The 27,996-nt window shown below is 39.9% G+C and overlaps 1 protein-coding gene across 2 annotated transcripts in view; it reads right to left on the reverse strand.

The window, feature by feature from the left end:
* The window catches only part of LARGE1 (LARGE xylosyl- and glucuronyltransferase 1), a 611,843-nt gene that overhangs the window by 287,151 nt on the left and 296,696 nt on the right, over positions 1 to 27,996 (reverse strand). For both annotated transcript variants that reach the window (XM_072655854.1, XM_072655855.1), the window contains exon 5: positions 17,599 to 17,722. In XM_072655854.1, the coding sequence (XP_072511955.1) occupies positions 17,599 to 17,722 (124 nt within the window). The remainder of the gene's footprint in view (positions 1 to 17,598; positions 17,723 to 27,996) is intronic.

Raw genomic sequence — 27,996 nt, forward strand, 5'->3', positions numbered from 1 at the left:
TGGTCTAGTGGAATTCTTTCCTTTACTAACTCATGTCCCACATTCTTTGATTTCACCACATCTTCTCAATGACTCAACAGAAAAGCCCTCCTTAGGCTGAAAACCCCCTTTTAAATTGCTGCTTTATTTTATTAGATTTTATAACTGAAGATCTGATCTGTTTGGGTCTTTAAATCCATCACAACCCAGACTCATCCTTTCTTTCCAGCTTTCTTACACTTTATTCACTTTCATCCACCCTCAGTTCTAGCCAAACTGGCTAGGAAAGGAAACTGAGGCTCAGAAAGGCCAAATGGCATTATTTTCATAATATTAATAATAGCTAGCACTGATATAGCGTCTTAAGGTTTGCAAAGCACTTTACAAACATTATCTCATTTGATCTTCACTGAGTAGGTGCTATTCCTATCCCCATCTTACAGATATGGAAACTGAGGCAGACAAAGGTGAAGGGACATAGCTAGCTAGTGTCTGAGGTAGGATTTGAACTCAGGTTGTCCTGACTCAAAGTCAGCCACACTATTCAATGTGCGACCCACAAAGGTGCACCTGATGAGCTCTCTCATGATACTATTGTGAATAAGATGGATAAATGCATGCTGGATGATAATAGAGTTATAGGAATTTGCAGCTAGTGGAGCAACAATGCACAGTAAGTATTGATTCATGGATCAATGCCAAGTTGGAACAGTTTCTCCAGCTGTATGCTGCAGGCAGGTCCCTTTCCTCACCCTATTGAATTTTGTTTGTTTTTTGTCCTCCTTTCTCCTCTGGGAATTGGATGACAATACAGAAGGCTTGCTCATCAAATTTATGGATAGCACAAATCTGGGAACGATAAGTAATATGTCTGATGACAGAATCAGAATCCAAACGATTTTGACAGGCTGAAAAGATGAGCCCAAATTGATAGGATTAAATCAAATTGGAATAGATGTAAAAATCCCCTACTTCGATTAAACACACACACAAACATGTCCAGCAGCCAAATTACAGGGTTGAGGAGACCTGGCTCTGCAGAGGCTCACACAGGAAAAACAAAGCACAACAAAGTGACCCAAATGAACAACAATAACACAACAGCAAGGGGTTTTAGATGAGAATCTAAACTGATGAAACATATCAGAGGCAAGATGTCATGGCACACAGAGTGCTGGCCTTAGAGTCAAGAGGACAAAGGTTTAGATTCTGTCTTTGCAGGTTCAGATTGTGTGACCCTCAGAGAGTCACCACCTCTTAGGGCCCCAGTGAGGTACTAAGCATTAAAAGTTGCAGAATGAGCTGACCTGCATTGGTGAAGGGAGCTTCTCACCAGGAACCCCTGGGATTCCCTAGGCAAACTACAGGTTCAGTACTTGTCCTCCAAAGCCATTCTCCAACAAGAGCCACAGACCAAGGAAGGCAATAGCCCAACTCTTCTTTATACTGGTAAGTCCACATCTACACCGTCTGACTGATAAAGCCCAAAGAGACAAATTTGATCTTTGACAGAAAGGGAAACCTGAATGGTAATGGAGCTGGACAGTATATAATTTAATGAACAGAAGAAGGAACTGAACTATTTATCGGGGGAAAAGAGAATACCTGGGAAGGATTTGCTACTGGCCATCAAGTTTCTGAAGGACATTCTAATGCAAGAGAACAAAACACAGAAGGGAGGCATAAAAATTAGTCACAAAATTTAGGAAAGAATGAATTTAGCTCAATAGAAGGAAGGAAGAGATTTCTAACAGAATTCAATTTGCTTCAATAAGTATTTATTAATCACCTATTATGTACAAGGCAAGAGGAGGTAGGTGCCTCAGTGGATAGAGCTCTGGACCTGGATTCAAGAAGACTCATCTTCCTGAGTTCCAATCTGGCCTCAGATACTTACTAGCTTGTGACCCTGGATGAGTCACTTAACCCTATTTGCCTGAGTTACCTCACCTGTAAAATGGTAAACCACTCCAGGATCTTCTCCAAGAAAACCCCAAATGGGGTCGCAAAGAACTGGACACAACTGAAATGACTTCATAAGAATGACATGTACAAGGTACTGTGCTAAATAATGAAGTTGAAAAACAAAGATGACAGCAACAAAAAACAGTCCTGGCCTCAAAGAAATATTATCATGGATGAGTAGAGGTTTGAAAGAAACTAAGACTCCAGGAGAGGTTTACAGGGTTGCAGATTTCAACCTGGAAAGCATTCTCGAGGTGTCGGTTTCATCCACTCCCAGATGGACGTACATTCCAGGTGAGTTAGACAAAGGCAGGAGCTGAGATGTCAAGTGTGGAGAATAACGAAGTCCAGGCAAAGGACTTAGAGGAAATCAGCCTTTGAAAGTAGACTGCAGCCAGACTATGAAGGGTTTTCAATGTCAAGCTGAGGTCTTTGCACTTTTGCTAGAGGCAGCACACGGCTACTTAGGTTTCTTGAGTAGCTGAGTGACATGGCTAGATCTGGGCTTTAGGAAGATAAATTTGGCAGCTACTGAAGGATGGGTTAAAGAGGGGAGAGGAGAACATGAGGATTGGGGGGACACCAATTTTTAATGGAGCTGCTAAAAATAGAATGGGCTGCCTTGCTGGAAGGGGGCTCTGCTCCCTAATATGATGGAACTCTAGAGGAAGATGCCAGCAAAGGACTGTGAGGATACTGGATGCAATAGTGATTTGGGAAAGAAAAAAGGTAATTATTTTGGCCCAAATGCAAAGGGCTACTATTGCCATTGAAGAAGTAAGAGTGACACAGGTAGTCCTTACTCTGAAACCCAACTCCATGTCTCCTCTCCATCCCATCTATCTACCTGTGTGACCTTGGGTAAGTCACTATTTTCTCTTGATAGCATCTGTAAAATGAAGGGGTTCAGGGGAATAGCAGGCAAGAAAATTCATATTTGGCAACTTTTTAAGAAATACTCAAAAAGGGAGTATGAAGCAACTGAAACACATGATCCCTGAGGTCCCTTTCAGCTTTAAATCTATGATAGCGAGGCTTCTCTGAATGCTGAAAGCCAGCTCAGCAGATTCACTTCCTGTGTTTAACAAGCCTTGCTTTCTTTTAACTCTTCAATAGGTAAAGTGCTTATTTTCAGACAACATTGGGAACATTAGAAAGATATGGAAAATTGGAGAGGGGCAAGTGTTAGCCCAATTAAAAAAAAGGAACCAGATTCAGTAAACTATGATCCAAGAAGCTTGGCTTCAGTTCATGGGGAAATTCTAGAAAGAATCAAGATCTAGAAAAGGAAGCATTAGTTACAAAGAGTCACATGGATTCATGAATAACATGTCAGACTAACTTCATTAATACTGCTCCAACCCACACACCCCTAAACAGGATTGCTAAACTAGTGGATGAAGGATACATTCCTAATATATCGAACATATACTTTTGGCAAAGGTTCTGATAATATTTTATATTGTCATCATGTGTATGCATATAAGATGTACAAATGTGAACTAAAGCATAATGCAATTAGAAGGACTCAACATTGCTTGCATAGTCGGACTCCAAAAATAGTTGTTGATGGTTCATAGTCAACGTAGCAGGTGGTCTCTTGTAGAGTCCCTTAGGTCTATGTGTTTAGACCTGTGTTGTTTCATATTTTCATCAATGAAAAGTATAAAAACCTAGCTTGTAAGCTCACTAAATGTGCAGATAAGACCAAGCTGGGAGAGCTAGGTAAGGTACTGGATGACAGAGTGAGGACCAGGAAGGATACTGACAATCTCGAGCCCTGGGTTATTTGCATGAAGATAAAATTTACTAGGGATAAATGTAAAACCTCACATTTGGGTACAAGAACATCAACTTCACAAATACCAGATGGGAGAGGCATGGTTAGACAGCAGTTCTTAAAAGATAAGACTATTTTAGTGGGTTGTAAGCTCAATAAAAATTAGCAGTGGGATGAGGCAGTCAAAACATGTAATGCCATCTTGGGCAATGTTAAGATAAGCGTACAGGAATAGTGAGGGTATGGCCCTACTATGCTCAGCCCTTAGCAGAGTGGTAGCATTGTGTTTAGTTCTGGGTACCAAAGTATAAGGAGAATGGTATGTGTTCAGAGAAGGAAGAGTCTTCATGTCACATTATATGAGAAATGTCTGAAAGAACTAGGGGTATTTAGGGAGAAGAAGCGAAGTCTCTGGAGATGGGAAGACATGGCAGCCTTCTTTTCAAGTGTGTGAAGTACTATGACATGGAAGAGTCATCCAGCTTACTCTGATTGCCATGAAATGTCAGAACCAGAAGCAATGGGCGGTAGTGGCCAAGAGATAATTTTGGGTTGATGTTATGAGAAAAAAAGAAATGACCACCAGACTGATGAATTTTGCTAATAATTGCAGCCAGAGGCCCACAGCAGAATGGGCTATCTAGAGGATGGCATTCTCTTCTTGGGGGTCTTTAAGCAGATCTGAATGACCACGTGTTGGATATCATAGACTAGGGATTCTTTTTATGTATGAGTTGGTGTAGATAGCTTCTGAGTCCATTTCAGCACTCAAAGTTTGTAATTCTGAGTACTCTACTTTCCCCTCTGACATTAGACCAATGGAGAGTATTCATGGCTTTTTAAAAGAGACAGAGGGAAGTACAACAGAGGGAAAAGTCTTTGGGCAACTCACTACAGTTCCACTTCTTTCCCAAGCCACAGGAAACTCCCACTGGGAGCACAGAAAAAACTTTGACTGTGTTATCAATTTTTAACAGCCTCCCACTCTGTAGCAGGAAGGAGGGGGGAGATCCATTTTGTCCTGAATGCTTAAGGCAAAGAAAGATTAGTGTTCACCAAGGGAAATGCCATTCATGCCCCACAGAGACCAGCACAAAGTTGGGTCAGTACGGGAAGTCAAATGTGACATGGGTTTTCCCTTTTGGAGTCGATCATCAATGTTTTTTGTAACCTAAGTTGACTGATTACACTTCAGGCTATTTCTGATGTTGGTAATGAGCACAAACCAGGCTGTGGAGTGAGGGAGTTAAATTGGGGTCCACAGCTAGAGAAGTTAATCATAAAACATCCATTATCGGAGCCACTTTTATGTCCCTGAGCTGAGAGTCACGCTCACGCTGGCTTCGCCGTCTCGGTACCATTTCAGGCTGGCAGAAGCAAGATGAAAAGATAGGCATCACACATGGCCCTATCGCAAAAATCAAGAGAGAGAATGCTTGGGAGGTTTAAAACAAGTCATCTGATGGTTTCGAATAGCCTCCCACAACGTGGATGCGTGAGATTGTCATGAGAAGGGGATCTAAGGATTTTCTTTCTCATAGACTTCTAGGATCATAGCTAGAAGGGACCTTGAAGGTCATTTAGACCAACCCCTTCATTTTAGAGATGAGGAAATAGAGCCCCAGTGAGCTGAGTGACTTGACCTAGGTCACACAGGTAGTTAAGTGGAATTGAGCTCAAATCCTCTTAACTCTACGTTGAGAGTTCTTTATATAAAACCATGATGTTCTCCAAGGTGGAAGTCACCAATGAGGCTATCTTATTCAATTCACCATATGCACCAATCTCTTCTATAATATATGTGTGAAGGGCTCATTTGAGGATATACTTGACAAGTTTCTTCCTAGCTTTTTTCTAGTCATCTCTAGAGATGGAATTCCTACTGCGTTGATCAATGGACACATGGTATGGGAGCCATGAGAATAAAATCTTGCACCATTGGCCTAAGGGAGAACAGCACAACAGACCCAAAGAGAAACTGACAATAAAAGATACCATTAGATTTTCTTGAGCCTCTATGGAAATATGGGCTTAATTTTATGAATAAATTTCCATTTTCTTATCCTAGGGACACAGAGGGTTGAAGTATCAGAAAGTGTGGTTGGATAAAGAAGACAGAAAGCCTGGTCAACGTGAACAAATCTAATGAGAATGTAATATGGGAGGGAGTCCCTGGAAGCTGAAGGTATTCTGAAGGCTAGAGACATGCAATATGACTTGGTCATCAGAGAGAGAAATGGACTGGTCCATGGAGCATTTCTCAGCATCAAGTTCTGTGATAAGTAATGTGTTTCATGATTCCATTTCCCCTTTGCACATTAAGTGTTCCCACCATCAGCCACTAGATGCTCCTTTCCCTTCTGGCTTACCCATCAGCAGGCTGGAATCCTCCCCTTGGACCTGTCTGGATTCTCAGACTTTAGGTTCCTTTGTGATAGAAGTGTCTATATTTGGCATTTTTACTTGGTTTTTTCCATTCTTCAACAAACATTTAATTTGCATGTTCTATGTGCCAGGAACTTTGCTACACACAAGAATAACATAAGCCGGTTATCAAGGAACTTAGGTCTTTCTAGTAGCAAAATGGCATCTCTATCTGCATGTATATGTATACAAATATATATGCATAGGCACACGCACATATATGTATATCAGCACATGTATAAATAAATGTATACACGCATGCACACAAATAAAAGAATACAGCATATGTACACCATAAAATTGACTAGGCATTAGAAACTAAGGTGCTAAGGACATCAGAAAATGCCATTGTGTTTGATACAGCCATTGGATCAAACTGTAAAGGATTTTAGGAGTTCTAATGGTCAAAGGTGAGTATGGTTTTTCCTTTCTGTTCTGATTCTTCTTTCACAATGTGACTAATGTGGAAATATGTTTAACATGATTGTACATGTATAACCTGTATCAGACTGCATATGTCTTGGAGAGGGGTGAAGGGAGGGAGAAAAATTTGGAACTCAAAATTTTATAAAAATGAATGTTGAAAACTATTGTTACATGGAGTTGGAAAAAATGAAATGCTATCAAGGAACGAAAAAGAGAAACTACACCCTTGGGAAGGAAACTACATCTTTGGACAACCCTAACCTTATGGGGAGCAGAAGCATACTGGTGCAAGCACTGGCTTTGGTCACCTCTCTAACACTACCTGTGCTACCTTAGGAAGGCACTGCCTCCTCCCTGGGCCTCAGTTTCCTCATCTGTAAAATGAGGGAGTTGGACTAGCTGGCGTCTGAGGCCTCTTCAAAAATCTACTCATGATTTCATGACTTATAAGAACAAAATCTGGAAGTGGCGCCGGGTTCTCTGGTACCAGCTCACACTGACTGTCACATTTTTAGGTTGGCATTTACACAATTTGTGATTGCTGTTGTTGTACAGTTGTTTTTAGTCGTGTCTGACTCTTTATGATTCCATTTGGGGTTTTCTTAGCAAAGATACTGGAATGATTTCTTATTTCCTTTTCCAACTCATGTTATAGATGAGAAAACTGAGACAAATAAGGTTACGTGACTTGCCCAGGGACATACAGTCTTCGTCTGATGACAAATTTGAATTCAGATCTTCCTGACACCAAGCAGGGTGTTGTATGCACTATGGCGCCACCTAGCTGCCCATCTATGCCATGGAAATTAGCAAAGACTACAAATCAAGGATTGTTTCTTGGATTGTCAAGAAAGTGATGGAGAAAATGCTAACGATGTAGATGAAACTTCAAAGTATGTTCTGCGTACAATGTCTTTTTTTTTCTTTTGGAGAGACAATTGTTAAAAATTTTTAGCACACTCCTGGAGGGGTGATTATTAAACATTTATTAGCACACTCTTGAAGGGGAGGGGGATAACTGAGAAAAAAGGGAGGGACAAAAGATAGGATAAAAGTTCATGTGGCTATGTTTTTAGTCACTATTTAATGTTCCGTAAATAAAAAAAAAACATTAAGTTGAATTAGATTTAGAGGATCAACTGATCCAGTTTTTCTATGGGTTCTGTATAAAGTGATAGATAAAACAGTAGGGTACAGCTGGAAGAATACAGAATCCAAAGCCAGAGGTTCTTGGTTCAAATTTTGGCTTTGCCACTTACTACTTTCATGACTCTGTGGCCTTTCTGGTCCTTCATTTTCTTTTCCGTAAATTCTGGTGGTTGAACAGGATGATATGTAAGGTACCTTCCAACTCTAGATCTATGCTCCTATAATTCTATATATGAAGCCTTCCTGAATGCTTATGTTATATCTGAAAGAGCCCATGTAACTGCATCCCTAGGGTAACAATGAGAGTAGCACCGTGTGGTAGTGTAAAGAACACTGGATTTTGAACCAGAAGACCTTATTTCACACCACCCGCTACTCACCAGATGGATGACCTTGGGTAAACCCTTTATCTATATATCTCTCACTTTACCCATCTGTAAAATGAGGGAGTTGAAGTAGACAAGCTCATGACCAGTTGTCAATCCTTTGATCTCACAGGAGGGTGACAGATAAATAAAACATGTTGGCCAAGGTCACCAAGCTAGCCGGGGGGCACATGGAATTGGGACTCAGATCTCTTAAGTATAATATTTTGCTATGTTACATACCAAATTACCAAGTTACTTCCCCAAATGAACCAGATGGCCAGTAAATTAAGGAATTTAAAAATTAATCTTGTCCCACTATACACCAAAATGTTTACAGTAGCCCTTCATGCAACAGGAAAGAACTGACAAAGATGAGAATGCCCATCAATTCAGGAATAGCAAAGCAGGTTATGTACAGGAACACTAAGAGATGATGAACTGGTGTAACTAGGTGGCACAATGGATAGAGTGCCAGTCCTGGAGTCAGGAAGACTCATCTTCATGAGTTCAAATCTAAACTCAGATACTTACTAGCTGGGTGACCCTAGTCAAGTCAATTCATTCGATTTGCCTCAGTTTCTTTCTCTATAAAATGAGCTAGGGAAGGAAATTGCAAACCACTCTAGTAACTCTTCTAAGAAAACCCCAAACGGGGTTGCAAAGAGTCAGATGCAACAGAAACGACTGAACAGCAAGAGACGATGTATACAACAAATGTAGAAAATCATGGGAAGACATGAATTGATGCCAAGTGCTGGAAGCAGAATCAGGAAAATGATATGCAAATGTATTCAGTGCCTAGAATGGTCTTCCTCCTCACCTCTACTGACTTCCTTGAAGGCTCTGCTAAAATCTTAACTTCCACAAGAGGTCTTTCTTGATCTCCCTTAATGACAATGCTTTCTCTCAGAGACAACCCCCAATTCACATAGCATTTACCTCGTATGTAAAGAATTGTTTGCACGTTGTCTCTTCCATTTAAATATAAGTTCCTTAATGGCAGGGATGGGCTTTGCCATACTTTATATGGCTAGCTTTTAGCACAGCTCCTGACACAAGGAAAACACTTGCTAAATGTTTGCTATCTGACAGATAATACACAGAAACTGAATGCTCTGGGGTATTGAGACCAAACTTGCCCCAGAAGAGGACCTAGGAGGAGATGCCTTCTTCCTTCCTCCTAGGAGATTCTGGTGAGTAGTATACAATGTGTGTTAGACTATTTTTGATACATTAGTTACTTTTGGTGAATTCTCGGACTCCCATTTTTATTCAATCAATTAATAAATCGACATTTAGTAAGCATGTATCAGGCATTGCGTCAATTTCTGGCAATGAATGGTTCCCAAGGACGGATCAAGGTGGAATATACTGGAAAATGTAGGTGTTACAGAAAAAACCGGAATGATATATACATGCATGTACGTATGTATTATATATTTATGTCTCTCTATCCATCCATCCATCCATCTCTTATACTAATAGAAAAGCAAAGATTAAACTATCATTTAGTGTATAGTTGGCCCCCTTCATGCTCCCCTTCTCCACCCTCTTTTCCCTCTCTTTTCTTCTCTGACTTCTTGCTCTCCCTCTTCTCCTTTTCTCTCTCTCTCCTCCTCTCTCTTTCTCCTCTCTCACTCTTCTTTCTCCCTCCTCTCTGTTTCTCTCTCTCTCTTTTCCTCCACACACACACACACACACACACACACACACACACACACACACACACACACACACCCTATAAACAGTGTATTTTGCAGTTCTTGGGATGATGTAAAGAGGGAAGTAACTGGAACAATTAGCAAGAAGGTACAGGGATTCTCCTCTGCCAGATACTGCCATCCGTTCTCGCCACCCCTTCCTCTGTGGTGTTGGTTTGAGATACTGGGAGGTAAGAAGCATGCCTTGCTTTTACCTTAATTAGCTCAGCAATTTATGAAATTTTATTTTTTCCCTTTTTTAAGAGCGTTAATCAATTTTTGCTCAGAATAGATTGGCCTGGCACTCCAATTACGATGACGACCCCCCACTGCTCCATTGCGAGATTTTCTATCAAACTCTGAGACTGAGATGTAGGGAAATCAAAAGCTCGAGCCTGCATCTCAGGATCTAGTTAAAACTTTATGACCGTGCAATGAAAAGATAATGACTTGATTATGTTTTCACCGAGTAGCTCTGATTACTATAGGTTTCTGAGGATGACTGTTAGTCTTTCCCAAGGAGACCAGAGACCAAACTCCTAAGCATTTATCTAAACTTACATAACTGTCTGTGGAACAGAAATCAGAAACACAATCCAAGGCATCTGATCATCTGATTATTGGCTGAGAGGCGGGTCAGTGGTACACCCTTATTTTCCCAAGGAAGGGAATGAGGGACAGAAAAAAAGGATATGCTCAAGGTCATAGAGGTAGTAATAGCCAAGAATTAAATTGAAGCCTTCTGACCCTGAGTGTACTGGGATTTTACCCCTATAACACTATGAATAATGAAGTCTATTATTTCCATGTCCTTACAGTTATATGATCTGAAAAAAAAAAACATAACCTAGTGATGGATTCAACCCAAAATGAAATGGTTAGCTTGATGTCTCAGAAAGCCAAGGAAGGATGACTGTGATGTCAGAGCGCATTTGGTTTACCAGATTCTGTTTTCCCTCTACAATTCGAGGAGGGAAAATGAAAAAGCTGGAATGTATCCAGCAGAGGACTTCTGGGGGACAGAAAGCCATGTTAATTTATCAAGAAGCAGTTATTAAATGCTTACTAGACTTATAGTCTAATATTATTTGAAAATCTACTAACGGGACTAGTTGGAAAAGGGAAAACATTCAGGGAAAGGGATGAGGTCATCATCTTTGTCTTCAAATATATGTGTGTGTGTTTGTCCTTCCTTCCCGAAGAAGACCACGCCATCAGAGAAACAATGACATGACTTGCACTTGACTTTGTTTTGAATGAGGGAGGGCTGTGCAGGTCACCAGCCTCACTTCTCCTCCAGAGCCATCTGAATCCAGTGACCAGATACTCATCAGGATGACTGGAGATGACCCAGGATGAGGCAATTGGGGTTAAGTGACTTGCCCAAGGTCACACAGCGAGTGAGTGTCAAGTGTCTGAGGTGAGATTTGAACTCAGATCCTCCTGGTTCCTGTACTAGTGCTCTATCCACTGTACCATCTAGCTGCCCATCAAATGTATGTAAGGATTCAGGGAAAGAGATTATACCCTCTCTTTTTTGACCCTGGACCAATGGATTCCCCCTTTTCTTCCCCTCCAAATTTCTATGACCAACCACCCCTCCCCTCCCCCCGAAAAGTCCCTTATATTTATTTCATCTATGCTATACAAAATAAACAGCAAGGTACAATGAATAGAGAGCTGACTTTCAAGTCAGGAAGACATGGAGCTGGATCCAAATCTCACCTTGGAAAGATACAGACTATGTGACCCTGGGCCAGTTATTTATGTCCCCAGACAACTCTCCAAAAGCTCTGAGTTGCAGAACCAGTGTTACTTTGTACTAGTGCAGGACATTCCTTGGAGCTCCCTATATTGATTAAATCAAAGGTCTGTTTGCTTGTTTGGGCAATTGGGACTAAGTGACTTGCCCAGGGTCACACAGCTAGTAAGTGCCAAGTATCTGGGGCCAGACTTTTACTCAGGTCCTCCTGACTCCAGGGCCAGAGCTCTATCTACTGCATCACCTAACTGAACTCCCCAAGTATTTTTATAAAGATATATATTATGTACGTTGTACACACGCTTCTTGTTTACATAATTTTATGAATGTATATTTCTCTCCTTAAGTTCTCATTTAATTATCTGCCCTTGAGATACCAGCACCTGACACAATGCCTAGCACACAGTAGGTATCTAAAAAATGTTTGTTTATAGAGTGGTTGGGTGGTGCGGTGGATAGAGCCCCAGCTCTGTGTTCAAATTCAGTCTGACCAGCTGTATGACTGTGGGCAAGTCACTTAACCTGTTTGCCTCAGTTTCCTCATCTGTAAAATGAAGATAATAATAACACTTACCTCCTAGGGTTGCTGGAGGATCAACTGAGGTAGCAATTATAAGTGCCTGCAGATAGTACGCACTGTAATAGATGTTAGTCGTTAATTCAGCTGAAGGAAGAGGGAAAACCCTTTATAATCACCACTATCCAGAAGTAAAATGTGCTGCTCCCAGAGACAGCTGCTTGTTACAGAGGCTCATCCGACAGGGATGGCATGATAGTTGTCAAGGACGTTACCGAGGAAATCCAAATGCTGGAGAAAAAGCACTTTAAAATCTGGCCTCAGTTTTACGTTTTGTAAAGTGGGGATTGTAATAGCACTGACCTCACCTGTCATTTCAAGGATCAATGAATGTAAGTATGTAAATGATTTGTAAGCTTTAAAACATTATATGACTATGAACTAGAAACATCAGACTACCTGATTTCTGAGGTCTCCTCCAATGCAGCATAGTACACTGGGAAAAGCACTGGTTCTGGAGTCATTGGACCTGAATTCAAATCCGACCTCTGACACTACATCTTTACATACATTGGATGGGCAGCTAGGTGGTACAGTGGATAGAGTACCAGCACAGGAGTCAGGAGGATCTGAGTTCAAATCTCACCTCAGACACTTGATGCTCACTAACTGTGCGACCTTGGAGCTATAGGATGTAGGCCTTGGTTTCCTTATTTGTAGAAGGAGGGACTTGGACTATGTTATCTCTGTGGTTCCTTCTGTAATGGCTAGTAAAATAGGATCTTTTGCTGCTTTTATTTTAGTATAATCAAGAAGTATAATGCCTCTATTTGAATGTGATTAAGGAGGATCTTTCCCACCCATTGTTGGGCCTGGGAAGATATGTAAGAAGGTCCAGGCCTTTTGTTAATGAGGCACTAGTTCTCAACAGATGTGATATCCTCTGGCTCCAAAAAGTGTATAAAGACTCTAAGGATGAGGTTTGACTTTGGGGCTTAGTTGTAGCAAGAAGGTTTGAGTGCCAGAGGAGGACTCTGGGAAGCCGCTGAGGAGCCCCCCAGCTTTGAGAACCCAGATGTCTTGCTTCCATCTCTGGTAATTATGGTCAGGCAGAGGAAGCCTTGTCTATTGACTTTTAATTTCTCTGCATTTTTTTTGAGGTTCAGGGTGTTGACTCCCCTGAACTAGGTGAATGAATGTGCTTGACTAAAGGAATGATACATGTGCTTCATTAAAGTGATTGCTAACCCCTCCAAAGTTGCCTTTTCTTTTATGAATGCGGATCTAAGAACCTGTGATAGCAGGCCCCTCTGTGTATGCTGGAGTGCTTACTGATAACACCTTCCAGCTCTAGATATAGGAACCCATGACTGATTACCTCCAGAACCTGTGACTTCACTGGTCTAGATATTCTTTTCACTACTGCAGATTATATCGTTAACTACTGTGGCTTAAAAATAATTCACCATCTTGTCATTAATCTACTCATACTGGCCTTTGTAAAAGAAGAATCTAGCCTAGTCTTCAGGCCCCAACTTCAGGCTTTATAAACTTGGAAGAACCTTCCTGAGTTCATACTCTACATAGATTTCAAGAATGTAGAAACAAGAGGGTAGAGCCAAGATGGTATATTAGAAGCAGCCACTCCACTAAACCTTCCACCATTCCCTTCCAAACAACTTTAAAATAACTTCTTGCATCAAATTTTGGAGTGACAGTGGCAATAAAGAGCCAGAGAGAGACATTTTTCAGCCTAAGACAACTCAGGAGGTCAGCAAGGGAAGTCTGTAATACTGGGATGGGCACAGAGGCCCAAGAGCACAATAGTGGGCATTGTGAGCCACCAGCAGTTGGGCAACTGGTCAGAAAGAGATTACAGGGTATCTTTGCTGGCACTAGGTGTATCTGGAGCTATTCAAAACTAGGATGCCCATATGTAGTTCTGGGTCATAATTCTGGGATGGAGATGTTTGTGATAGATCACAAAAGAGCAAAGGCCCTGTTCACAACCCTAGGGCCAAAAGGAATACTGGTACTTATGCCTGTGGGAGAAAAGTGACTGTACCTCTCCCAGAATCACATCACCTTGGAAGCACCCAAAACTTGCAGACCCCCAGAACCAGATGCTCAAATAGCAGTACAAAAAGTCTGAACCTTGGGACCATCCTCAGACCTAGGTGAACCAAGTTCAACTTCAACACAAAGTTCAAAGTCAATAAATAGGCTGGAAAAATGAACAAACAATAACTACAAAAAAAGAACTAGACTATAAAAATCTACTATGGTGGCAGGGAAGACCAAGACATAAAATCAGAAGGAGACAATAGTGTAAAATAGTTACAAGTAAAGCCCCAAAGAAAATACTAATTGGACCCAAGGCCAGCAAAAATTTCTAAAAGAGTTAAAGAGTGGTAGAGGAAAAGCTGGGAAAAGAAATGAGTGATTCAAGAAAATTGTGAAAAGAGAATTAATCACTTGATAAAAGAAGCATAGAAACACTGAAGAAAATAACACCTTAAAAACCAGAATTGTTGTAATGGTAAAAGATTTGCTGAAGAAACAAACTCTTTAACAAACAGAATAGGCCAAATGGAAAAGGGGGTACAAAAATTCACCAAAGAGAAGAAATTGTTGGGAAAAAAAAAACTCAACAGAATTGGCCAAATGGAAAAAAGAGATGCAAAAGTTCACTGAAGAAAATAGTTCCTTAAAAATAAGAATAAGGCAAATGGAATCTAATAACTCCATGAGACATCAAGAAACAATGAAACAAAATCAAAAGAAAGAAAAAATAGAGGAAAATATAAAAGTTCTCAGCAGAAAAACAACTAACCTAGAAAACAGATTGAAGGATATAATTTAAGCATTATTGGACTATCTGAAAGCCATTATGAAAGAAAGAGCCTAGACATCATATTTCAAGTAATTATCAAGAAAAACTCTCTGATATCTTAGATCTACTGGGTAAAACAGAAATTGAAAGAATCCACCAATCACCTCCTGAAAGAGATCTCAAAATGAAAACTCCTGGAAATATAGCCAAATTCCAGAGCTCTCAGGTCAAAGACAAAATATTTCAAAGCAAAAAGACACAGTTCAAGCATCATGGAGTGACAGGCTCACACAAGACTTAGCAGTTTTCATATTAAAGGGGCAGAGGGCTTGAAAAATGATGTTCTGAAAGGCAAAGGAGCTAAGATTAAAACCAAGATTAAGGCACCCAGAAAAAGTAAAGAAAATGGGGGGAAAGACATTTAATAAAACAAAGGACTTTTGAGCATTCTTGCTGAAAAGATCAGAGTTGAATATAAAATTTGATATTCAAACACAGAACTCAAGAGAAACATAAAAATGTAAATATTAATGAATAATTAAAGAAGAAACATTAATTATAATAATTACATAATATATTAATTATAAGTAAACTTTATTGAGTTAAAAATAAAGTTAAACTATTTACATTACTATATAGGTATATGATACATGCAACTCCTAAGATCTTTATCTTTAGTAAGGCAGTTAGAAGAAGTTTAGATAGAGCGCATGGGTGTGAGTTGATACTATTGGGATGATTTCTAAAAAAATAGAATGAGAAAGAGGCATGCACTGAGAGAAGGGCAAAAAGAGAGCGAGAATGGGGGAAATTTCTCACATAAAAGAGGTGCACAAGGAAGAACTTTTATAATGGAAGATAAATGAAGGGTAAATGTTTGAACCTCCCTCTCACTGAAATTAGTTCAAAGAGAGGAGAATATATATACACACTCAGCTAGTTATAAAAATCTGTCTTACCCAACAGGGAAATAGGAAGATAAGGGAATAAAAAATATTGGGGGTGGATGATAAATGCAAGGCTGGATTAAGAGAGAGAATGGTCACAAGCAAAATAGACTTTTCAGGTGGGACAGGATAAAGGGGTGGGGGTGGGGGTGGGGATAAACAGAGTAGGGTTTATAGAGAATAGAGGGAAATACACAGTTATCCATCATAATTTAATGTGAATGGGATGAGCATACTTATAAAACAGAAGCAGAGAGAATAATGGATTAGAAATGAGAAGCCAACAATGTGGTTTTAATAAGAGACACATTTTAAACAGAATGACAGAGTTAAAATAAAGCACTGAAGTAGAATCTATTATACTCCCACTGAAGTAAAAAAGGGAGGGGTAGCAATCACGATCTCAGACAAAGCAAAAGCAAAACTAGACCTAATTAAAAGAAAAACGTAGAGAAACTACATTTTGCTAAAAAGGTATCACAGATAAAGAAATATGAAAAATATTAAGAGCAAATTTTGCTAATGAAGGTCTCATTTCTCAATATATAGCAAACAGAGTCAAATTTATAAAATTAAGAGCCATTCCCCAATTGACCAATGGTGAAAAAATTTGAACAGGCAGTTTTCAGAAGAAGAAATCAAAGCTATTTATAGTTACATGAAAAATGCTCTAAATCACTATTGATTAGAGCAAATTAAAACAATTCTGGGGTACCACCTCACATCCATCATAAAAGACAAATGCTGGAGCGAATGTAGGAAAACAGGTACACCAATAAACTATTGGTGAAGTTGTGAACTGGTCCAATCATTCTGCAGCATAATTTTGAACTATGCCCAAAGAATTGTAAAACTGTGCATACCCTTTGACCTAGCAATTCCACTATTAGGTCTGTACTCCAAAGAGGTCAAAGAAAAGGGAAAATAACCTGTGTATATGAAAAGAAATATGGCAATTCTTTTTGTGGTGGCAAAGAATTGGAAATTGAGAGGATGTTCATCAATGGGGGAATGGCTGGCCAAGTTGTGGCACATCATTGTCATGGAATATTACTGAGCTATAAGAAATAACAAGGAGGGTGATTTCAGAAGAAAACAAAAACTGCCAAAATATGGCAATACTTCTATGAACTGATTCAAAATGAAGTGAGAAGAAATGGGAGATCATTGTGCACAATAACAGAAATGTTGCAGTGACAATCAGCTGTGAAAGACTTGACTATTCTGATGAATGCAATCATCCAGGACTGTTCAAAAGGACTCAGGATGAGAAGAATGCTATCTGACTCCAGAGAGAGAACTGATGAACTCTGAGTGCAAATTGAAGTATAATTTTCTCACTTTGGTTACTTTCCTTGCTTTTCAATGATATGGCAAATAGGAAATATGCTTAGTATAATTCTGTGTGATTGATAGTTTGCTTGCCTTCTAAGTGAGGGAGTGAAGGGTGAGAAGGGGAGAGGAAGAGAATCAAGAACCTAAAATTTAAAAAGAAAAGAATATTAAAAATAATTTATTCAAAAAACCAAAGAAGAAAGCAGGAACACCTCTACACCCCTAGATCATCAGAGGAGGAGTAAAGCAAAGGCATTTCTAACAAGTCATGACAAAATCTTGATTGGACAGCTAGGCATTCTTAATGGTCAGTTGAGCTTACCTTGTAAGCCCTGCAAAATTAATGAGGAAACCAGGCTCACTGAATACAACGCCAAAGCACAGTATGCTCATCTCCCACCCCTCCTCTTTACCTTTAGTTCATCAGCATCATAGAAGTCAACTCGTACAGCAGGTACCATCCATGTCTGGAAGAGGGTGGCCAGGATCTGCTTGGCAATGGCATCAGCGATGAGATGGAAGTGAAGAGGGTTCCGTCTGTTGGGGGAAAGGAGCGGAGGGGAGGAAATAGCAGAAGAGCTTAGGATCTTTGCTTTTTTATTATCAAATGAGATAGTATTTGTAAAAGCACATAGCTTTTATATAGTAGAGCACATAGTAGGCTCTGTACAAATGCTTAGTCCTGTCTTTCCTTTCCTCTTCTGTATATGTTTTGAATTTCTGTGTGTGCTTGTTGTCTACCCATATCAGGAAAATACAAGCTCCTTGAGGAAAAGGATTTTTTTTTTGGCTTGTTTGTTTCAAAGACACTTGGCATAGGGTAGAGCACTGAGTAGTTGCTTAATGTACTTTGCAATTGCTTAAATGTACCCTGGCTGACTTCCTGAAGCAAACAACTTCTACAGGAAAAACCAAAACCAAAAACATAAAATGTGGTCTAGGGATGCTAGACCAGTGTTTGTATATCACTCTGAGTTGGTTTATTTTTCCAGTTGTCTATACTGGTGATAAATAAAAGGAAACATCCATGGGGAAGAACACACAGGTTGAAATGTGACTGCACAGAGGATAGAGTGTTGGATTTAGTCATAAATTCCTGAGCTTAAATCTCATCTCTGACACTAGCTATGTGACCCAGGGTGAGTCACTTAATCTCTGTTTGCCTCAGTTTCTTCCTCTGTAATAACACCTCCCTCACAGGGTTGTTATGATGATGAAATGAGATGACATATTTATAATTCTTTGAAAATCTTAATGTGTCATGCAAATGCTATTTATTATTATTATTTTAGAACTGTGAACAGGTATTAAGAAGCCCTGGCCCTTGGGTTGAACTCTGCTGATAACTACTTAAATATATTTCCTCTCTGGAGCTTAGTGTCCTGATACATTACACGGACAGATGAGAATGAAGGTCTATTTCGGGTTCTAAGTGATGAAGCAGAAAGAACCTTACGGAGTCAAAACATATTAGAATCTCAGAGTCACAAGAAACCTCATCTTACCCAACCTATACCGGTGTCCATCATGGTCATTTGCTACTGAAAGTCTTTAGTGATGGGGAACTAATTACCTCCCAGGAAAGCAGATTTCCCTTTTGGACAGCTCTGATTGTTAGGAAACATGTCCTTCCATTAAACCAAAATCATCCTGTGAACATTTATCCATTGCCACTAGTTCCAGAGGTGGTCTATTCCCTCATTTACACATCAGCCTTTGACTACATGAACACAGCTGCCATGAGCTACAAAGTCTACCTTTCTTGGGGTTAACTATCCTTAGTTTCAATTTAGCTCATTCTTATATGAAATCATTTCTAGCCCTCCCATTGTCTTGGTTGTTGTCTTTTGGACTCACTCCAATTTATCAATATCCTTCTTAAAATGTGCCACCCAGTACCAAACAATGAGCAGACCAGAGTTGTAGTTGCTGCTTTTGTACTTAGTAGCTATATGACCAGGGGCAAGCCATTTTACCTTCCTGGGTCTCATTTCTGCTTCTGGAAAAAAAATGGGGGGAGGTCTAACAGCTGTGCTACCTGTGCTGGAAAGTAGTTGTGGGGAATACTCTTTGTAAAGTCTTGGGATAATTGCAATGTATTATTTTCAGCATCCATATCTAACGCCTTTCGGTTTCATGTATTGGTGGATGCATTCTGCATGCTTTTTCTCTGATTGTATCTCTCTGAAAGGGAAATAAAAAAACTCTTAACAAGTATATCAAGTTCGTTGAAATGCTTTCCATAACTTTCACTCCTTGCCAAAGTTTAACGTTGAGCTCCAACAGGAAAAAACCATTTTGTCTAAACTTGACATCACTCTCAGGCCTCTAGCAGTATTTTGCATTCAGCTAGTGCTTAATACATGCCTTATAAATGAATGCAAATCTTGCATGATATAAGTATTCAATAAGTGCTTATTAAAGAAATGAATGGATATCTCCTAAATAACAGATATTTATCCAGTGTTTATTGGAAGACAAACTAGAAAAATAGGTAAATGTCTTGCATAGGGTAGGTACTTAATGACAGCACTAAGGAATGGCTAGTCAGTTGGATAAATATCCTCTAGACAAAAACTATTCAATAAATGCTAGTTGGGGGATAGATGGATGAATAGATGGGTGAATGCCTAGATGCTCTACAGGTGTTCTATAAATGCACTGAAAGAATGGATCCTGGAGAATTGAATCTAGTACACACAGTAGGTACTCAATAGGAGCTCATCTAAGGGATAAATGTCTTACAAACAATCATTCTAAAATGAATGATTTTTGAAAAAGAAACTGATGGGTGTATTATAAACAGTAGGTGCTCAATAAATGCTTGGTGAATTAATGGATGGATTCATGTCTTATAAATAGTAGGTTTTCAACAAATGGTTCCTAAATACCTGAAAGTTTAACAAATAATAGGTATTCACTAAATGTTTGTTGAAAGGATGGATGAATGGATCAACGAATGGAGGGAGGGGAAGGAAGGCATCATTAATACTTTTCAAACAGTAGGTGCTAAGTAAGTGTTTGTTGGAAAGTTGAGTGAATGGTTGAAAAGAAGTCTTACAAATAGTAGGAGGTGAGTAACTGTTCATTCACAGAACAAAGAACAGAAGAGTAACATGAGATAAGGACATAAGGAATTCCTCCCCTGGACTCCAGTCTAAGTGTGTTGCCATCAAACATACATGCAAAGCTCAATCACCCCCACTTTGAGGAAGGGAGGACAGCTAGTCTGACCTTTGCTGAGCTCCCTTCCAAAGAATATGGAGGAGGGCTGTCAGTAGAATTTAGAGATGATTTGTAGGGAGGGGTGGTGAATGCATATTTATCCATAGACTGGTGCCTTCCCCACCAGCAGGAAGAGATTCACATTTGTGAAAGCCAATGAGAAGACAGATGGTCTATTTAGCCTTTAGCATCAGCTGTACCTTCCTTCAATCCTCTGGGAGGCATAATAGAGTCTCATTTATGTAGAATTTATAAAGGTAAATGGGTGTACTTGTCAACTAGCGTTTTTCATCCACAACAGAGGGAAGGCTTAATTTCAAGCACCGGGTGAAACTAAAGGGAGAGAACACACTGAGATGTTTACAGTGACTAAGAACTGGGACCTCCTAAGGAGATGTCTATTGCCAAACTTAGAAAAATGAGAGGTGGTGAGGTATAGTAGAAGAAATAGAGTATTTGAAAAATGGGAGTTTGGCTTCCAGTTATTTACCAGTATACATCAAGGAGCTGTGATTTCCACTCCCCCCCATCCCTAGTATCCTGGTCCCCCAAAATGAAAATGTGAACTCTTTCAGAATGGGGGATATCTCATTAAAAATATCTTCGGTTTTTAGCACAGGGATTGACACATTGTAAAAACTAGTTCCTTCCTTTCTTCTTTCCCTTCTTTTTCCTTACTTCCTTTCTTTCTCCTTCCTCCCTCCCTTCCTCCTTTCCTTCTTTCCTTTTTTTTAGTTGATGTAAGACTTCTTCAACAAATGCTGAGTACAACCTTTCCAAAATTTATGGCTTTGGAGAGTTGCCTAGAGCTCAGATACATTAACTGATTTGCCCATCATCACAGCCCTAATAAATAGAAGATCTTCCCGAGTCTAAGGCCTGTACTCTTTCCAATGTATCATGTAATTTCTTTTACATAACCCTAAGTAGAACACGTAAACAATGCAGAACTCACTAATCTTTGCTCTGTTCTTGGCTCTCTGGATTTGCCATCTCTTTCTCAGTACCCTCTTCATTTTGGAAGATGCCTCCAGCCTTGTGGCTTCCTCCCTCGATTGGTATCCCTGAACTATCATGTAAGGAAGTTCCCAGACCTTTTATACTCACTTCTCTTCTGGCTGCAGACGTTTTCACCACATCCCTATGACCCATTTTCATCCTCACCCCTTCCATTTCTCTTTGAGATGTTTTCCTTTATTAGAAGGAGTTAGAATAGGAATCATCTTTTTTATTTTTTATTTTTTGCTCTGTATTTGTATTCTCAGAACTTGGCAGAGTTTCTGGCATATAGTCAATACTTCATAAAAACTTGCTTACTCACTCACTCTAGCATCCACATCCATATCTATCTATCTACTCATCAATCTATTTATCTATCTACAGAACCATGTACAGATCTGTCATCTATCTATCTACTCATTGATCTATTTATCTCTCTACATATCTATCATCTATCTATCTACCCATTGATCTATTTATCTAGCTATACATCTATACATCTATCTATCTACCCATCAATCTATTTATCTAGCTATACATCTATCCATCCATCCATCCATCCATCCATCCATCCATCCATCCATCCATCCATCCATCCATCCATCTATCTATCTATCTATCTATCTATCTATCTATCTATCTATCTATCTATCTATCTATCTATCTAATAATCCTCTACATAGCTACCTACTACCTACCTCCTTACATACCTATCAGTTCTGCTCTGAAAAATGAAGTTAATCTGGATTATTTCTAAGATCCCTTCTGGCTCCAAGTTCTTATGACTGTAAAATACTAAAGACATGTAAGTTTCAGTCTTCAGGCAGCCGTTATCAAACATGCCCATTTTTCTCCTCCTCAAAGACTAAGTCTGCATGACAACTGCAAAGGCTCATAGCTGTCACTTCTGACAGATCTTCTGACCTAAATTCTGTCAGGATTCATGACAGAGTCGGAGGAACACCAGATTAGAAATTAGAGAGCCTGGGTTCAAATCCTATCTCTGTCAAGTACCATCTGCATCACCTTAAGCAAATCTGACTCGTGACTCAGGTTCTTCATCTTCAAAATGAGAGGGTTGGAATAAGCCAGTCTAAATCTATGATGCATAGACCTCCAGCATCTTCTGAATTGGGCGTCCTACACTGAGTCTGTCTCTTGTCCTAGGCATTCTTATACACCTGTCCAACTCTTCTTCACCATGTGCAAGGGAAGTTTCTTCTAGACAGAAAAAAATCCCAATAACAATAAAAAATAAAATTTCTGTCATTTCCCACTGTCCACTTAATACAGTGTGAATCTTCAAAAACACTGTTCTAAACAAATTAACTCTAACCTACTGCCTTGGCCTCTAGGCACACCCTTCTATGTACCCTATATTCTAGACACAACATATGATATTATATGTCCCATGTTATAATGTAACATAATGGAGAAAACACTGACTTTGGGGTCAGAAGCCAGAGGTAGGAACTCCAAATCTGTCATATATGTGATAAATGACCATGTGCAAATCATTTCCCATTTTGTCCCTCAGTATTCTCACTCAAAAATGAATGAATAATTAAATATATTAAGCACGTGGTTGTTGTTGTTGTGTTATCTCAGTCTTGTTAGACTCTTTGTGACTCCACATAGGGTTTTCTTGGCAAAGATACTGCATTGGTTTGCTGTTTCCTTCTCCCGCTCACTTTACAGATATGGAAACTGAGGCAAACAGAGTGAAGTAACTCACCCAGGGTAACACAGGTAATACTTATCTGAGGCCAGATTTGAACTAAGGAAGATGAGTCTTCTCGACTTCAGGCTCAGCACTCTACCTGCTCCAAACAATGGGGAAAGAAATAAAGAGAGAGAGAATCTCTGCCCTCAACAAACTTATATTCTAATGGGAGGATGTATTGGGATCAAAAAAGGAAAATGCACCACAGAGACTGGAGTTATCACTGAACACATCAACAAGCATGTATTAAATGCCTGCTATGGTCCCTGCACTGTGCTAAAAGCTAGAGACACAAAGCAATAAAGTGATGAAGACGACGATGATGAATGCTTTCATTAACTTTCATTTCTGGCTTTCACACGTTGATTCATCCTGACCTTGGATGACCTGCAATGACTTCACATATATTTATCTTGGGCACATTTTTAAAATCTCCCACTAGAATATGAACTTATTGAAGACAGGAAATGTCTTCTGTTTGCCTTTGTATCTTGGGGTCCTAGCATGAATTATGGCATGTTGTAGGGGCCTGAAAAGTTTTTTTGAAATGAGAAAACTGGAGGACCAAGGAAATCATGTCAGCTTTTTGAATGCATTTACCCTATGTCTAAAATGGGGATAACAGTCCCTCTCCTGCCTGACTCGAATAAATGTCATGAAAATTGTAAAAGCAAATGGAGTTTCATGAAAGATCTGAAAACTGAAAAGCACCAGACAAATGTAGGGTAATGAGGTGTCTCCTGTATTAGAGCAAGGAGAGGTGACTTACTGCCTTTTTCACTGACTATTATAATCTAGAATAAGAAAAACAAGTGCTTGTGGGAGGAAATTCACTAAAAATGAAACAGAAAATGAATCCTTGGTTTATTTTTCTAATCTACCCATCAGTCAAGGTAATTATTGAAGGCCTGTTGGGCTATGGACTCTGGTAAGTGTTGAGAACAACTCTACTTTTTGTAATGTTTGAGTGTTTGCAAAGGATTCTATTGTTTTTTGATACAGGTAGTGGATTTCCAACACTCCCCCCATTAGAATGTAAGTTCCCTGATTGTCTATCCTTTTTTATTTCTATACCCAGTATCTGGTATGCACCAATCAACTGGATTCAAAAATAGCAGAGGCTTTTGAGGTCATGATGTAACCCAATGCCTTCAATTTACAGGTGAGGCAACTGAGGTCCCAAGAACATTAGGGGATCATCTGTGGAGCTCCCAGCCTGGGCCACCACTGGTCTGGTTAATGAGTGATTCTAGGGGTCCATCATTTTGGAATGGTCCCAACTAATCCCCCCTGTATTCCTTGAACATCTCATCAGGCACCTTTGTCACCTCACCTGTACCTTGGACACCCCTCTCCACCCTTTCCAGTTCTGGAACCATAATCTCATGAATTAACATGGTGGTTGTGACAGTTTATTCCCCATTGGCTCCAACTGCCTAGCATTCATAGGTAGCTAGGTGGTACCACAGTGCATGGTGAGCTGGACTTGGAATTAGGAAGACTCATCTTCCTGAGCTCAAATCTACCCTCACATATTTAATAACTGTATGATCCTGGGCAAGTCACTTAACTTTGCCTCAGTTTCCTCATCTGTAAAATGAGCTGGAGAAGGAAATGACAAAGCACTACAGTATCTCTGCCAAGAAAACCCCAAACAGGGGCACAAAGAGTTGGACATGACTAAAAACAACCATTATTATAACTTTTCAAACCAAAATAACCCTCCTTGACCTCCACACCCCAATACTTATTATTGATTCCATTAGGATATGAGCTTCATGAGCTCAGGGACTAGCTCTTTTGTATTTACATGCCCAGTGTTTAGTAGAGTGCCCTGCACACAGTAGGTATATTAAAAATATATTCATTCATCATTTTAGAGATGGAAGGTAACTTAGGGGTCTTACACTAAATCTCACTCATTTTACAGATGGGGAGACTGAGACAAATAGAGATGAAGTGCCTGTCCTAAAGTCATAGTTGGCCAAAGTAGTAAATAACACATGAATCTGAGACTGAACCCAGGCATCTGATTTCCATCCGCAGTTTTTTCCACTGGACCAGCCTGAATCTAGGTCAGCCTTGAAATACTCTGAGCACAGTAATTGATGCTTAAAAAAAATACTAATGAGCAATTATTCTCATGCCTTTCTTTCTAAGAAACAGATGCTAAAAGCAAAGATTCTTTACTCATTTGTCACCCTCAGAAACTCACTTGACTGTGGCCTTGACCATATTCAAGAGGAACATTTCACTGAAGCTGATTCTTAGTGAGAAGGATTTCAGTCTAGTCTCTTTGCACCATAAAGAGGATCGGGAGGCATGGCTCACCCAGGCTAACCCATGTATTTTGCAGATGAGCAGTGAGTTATGGTGGTAGAGGACACTGGCTCAGAAATCTGAGCTTCGATATGAACTATCTGAATTTAGATAAGTTATTTAATATCTCTGGATCTTGGTTTCCTCAGATGTAAAATTGAAGAGACTTGACTAGATAATTCCCCAAAGGCCTTCCACCTCCCCAAACTGCAAAGCTATGATGATAATGTGATGATTCTCTGCCATTTGCTGGCTGTATGAGCAAATCACTTCCAAACTCTGAGCCTCAGTTTTCACATTTGCAAAATTAGTTGCACTATTATTTGATCTTTCAGACCAGCCATTTCTGATATTCCCTCTTCTAAGGCTCTTCCTCTACCCGACCTACCCCAGATTGGACATTCCCTGTCCTAAAGACCCTCCCAGCTCTGGCATTCCTTGTTTTTAGGATGCTCCAATCCCAACTCCAGCATTCTATAATCAAACAGGTACAAATCCAGTTGCTTATTTGTTCTGCTTATTTTTTTCTCAATCAGGAGTTCCTTCTAGAGATCCACAGGATGTGCTCTCTCAACAGCTGGAAATACTTCTTCACATCACCTAAAATCAATGACGTGTGTGTGTGTGTGTGTGTGTGTGTGTGTGTGTATGTGTGTGTCCTGCATACCTTGGTGAAGCCCCTCTCCTAAATTCATAAAACACCTAGAATTATATAAATGCATGACACCCATAATTGCAAAGGAAAAAATGACATTGAGATACAGTGATCATAAGAAAGGGACAAGTTCAGGGACCTCTGGGTTAAGAAGTCCTGAATTAGATGAAGTCCCTTTAGTTTTCCCCTGAAGGTCCCATAGGACCCTCAGACTGGCTGGGGACAGAGTGGTCCTAAAGCCTGAGAGCTGGGGATCTCTGCTACCTTGTGGGCTGGAGCTTTTACCAGGGACAAGGAGTCAGGAGCTTGATCTGACCATCTTTAGTGAGCAAATACTCCCCACTCCTTCTCCTTCCCAGCTCTCCAGCACCAAGGTAAGACTGGAACAAATATGCTAATGCATGCCAGCAGAGATGATTAAACCACCATGACATATATTTTTCCCCTCAGAAATTTGCCACAGATTGTCTGAGGCAATCTGGGGCCTGCTTTTGTATTAAAATATATGGTAACACTCCAGCTGAAGCATCCTTTAATTATGAAATGACAATGGAAATCTGATTTTTAAAAAAATGCATGTGGCATCCACATGAATACCAAGGAAATTCATTATACTCTGTGCTATTCGAGCACAGAGCACCATGGGAGAAGGCAAGGGGCTCAGGTGAATTTAAATAAGAATTCTCACGCAAGAGAGATCGAGCAACACATCGTCTCTCTCTGGGTCTCAGTTTCTGCAATTGAAAAAGAAAAACATATTTGGGAGCAGAGGATCATAGAGAGAAATGGAGAGAAACTCAGAGACCATCTGACCAAACTTCTGACATTTTACAGATGAGGAAACTGAGGCCTGCTCACTTAAGGTCATAAATTTAGAGCTAGAAGGGACTAGAGGCTATTTTGCCTAGGAGGAAACGGAGGCCCAGAGAGGTTTTACCCAAGGTTATACAGACAGTGAGACTCAAACCCAGGCCATAATAATGATTTTAATCATAGCTAAGATTTATATGGTGCTTTAAATTTTACAAATGACTACATATTTTTTTTAAATTGATCCCAACAACAACCCTATAAGGTCAGTGTTACTATTATTTCCATTTTACAGGTGAGGAAACTGAGGCTGGAATGGAATAAGTGACTTGCCTAGGGTCACTCAGCTGGTATGTGTCTGAAGCAGGATTGAAAGTCAGGTCTTCTTGACTCCAAGTCCAGCATTCTATCCACTATGCCAAAGTTTTGAATAATTACAAGAACATTTCAAAGCCAAAAATTAAACAGGCTTTGACCTTAAGAGACTTACATTCTAGGATAGGGGAGTGGAGGAGATGTGATTTTCTTAGGCTCATAAGATTACAGAGCTAAAGCTGGAAGGACAAGGCTTAAAATAGAGGCCACTTCATCTATTTTACAGAAGAGGAAACTGAGGACCAGACACAGGAAAGGGTGAAAAAATAAAGGATCTACATCAATTAAATATAAATAAATAGGTAATTTGGGGAAGAAGGAGCCTGGCGGGGTTCAGAAAAGGCTTCAGTGGAAGGTGGGATATAAAACATGAGGTGGAAAGAGTAAGGGGAGATACCCATAGTCATGGTGACTATGAAGCATCCCTGGGGCAGGTAGGTGAGGTCAGTTTGCACTCACTCCCTCAGCAGGGCAGGCCAGCCTTAGGTCAGAATTCCAAAGGTACCTGCCTCTTTCTCCCATTCTGCTCCCACTTTTCCATCTACCATGTACTGAGTAATGGCCAAATTCCTTCAGGGCTTGGACTTTTTTTTCCATCTCCTGGGTCACAGCAAGTATTTGATGAATGCTTACTGAAATGAATTAAATTAGATTGCATTAGAACCCAGACCTCTAGTGGCTTAGTCCTCCATTCTTTCCACTAAA

The sequence above is a fragment of the Notamacropus eugenii genome, chromosome 3 (assembly GCF_028372415.1).
Source record: "Notamacropus eugenii isolate mMacEug1 chromosome 3, mMacEug1.pri_v2, whole genome shotgun sequence".
NCBI lineage: Eukaryota > Metazoa > Chordata > Mammalia > Diprotodontia > Macropodidae > Notamacropus > Notamacropus eugenii.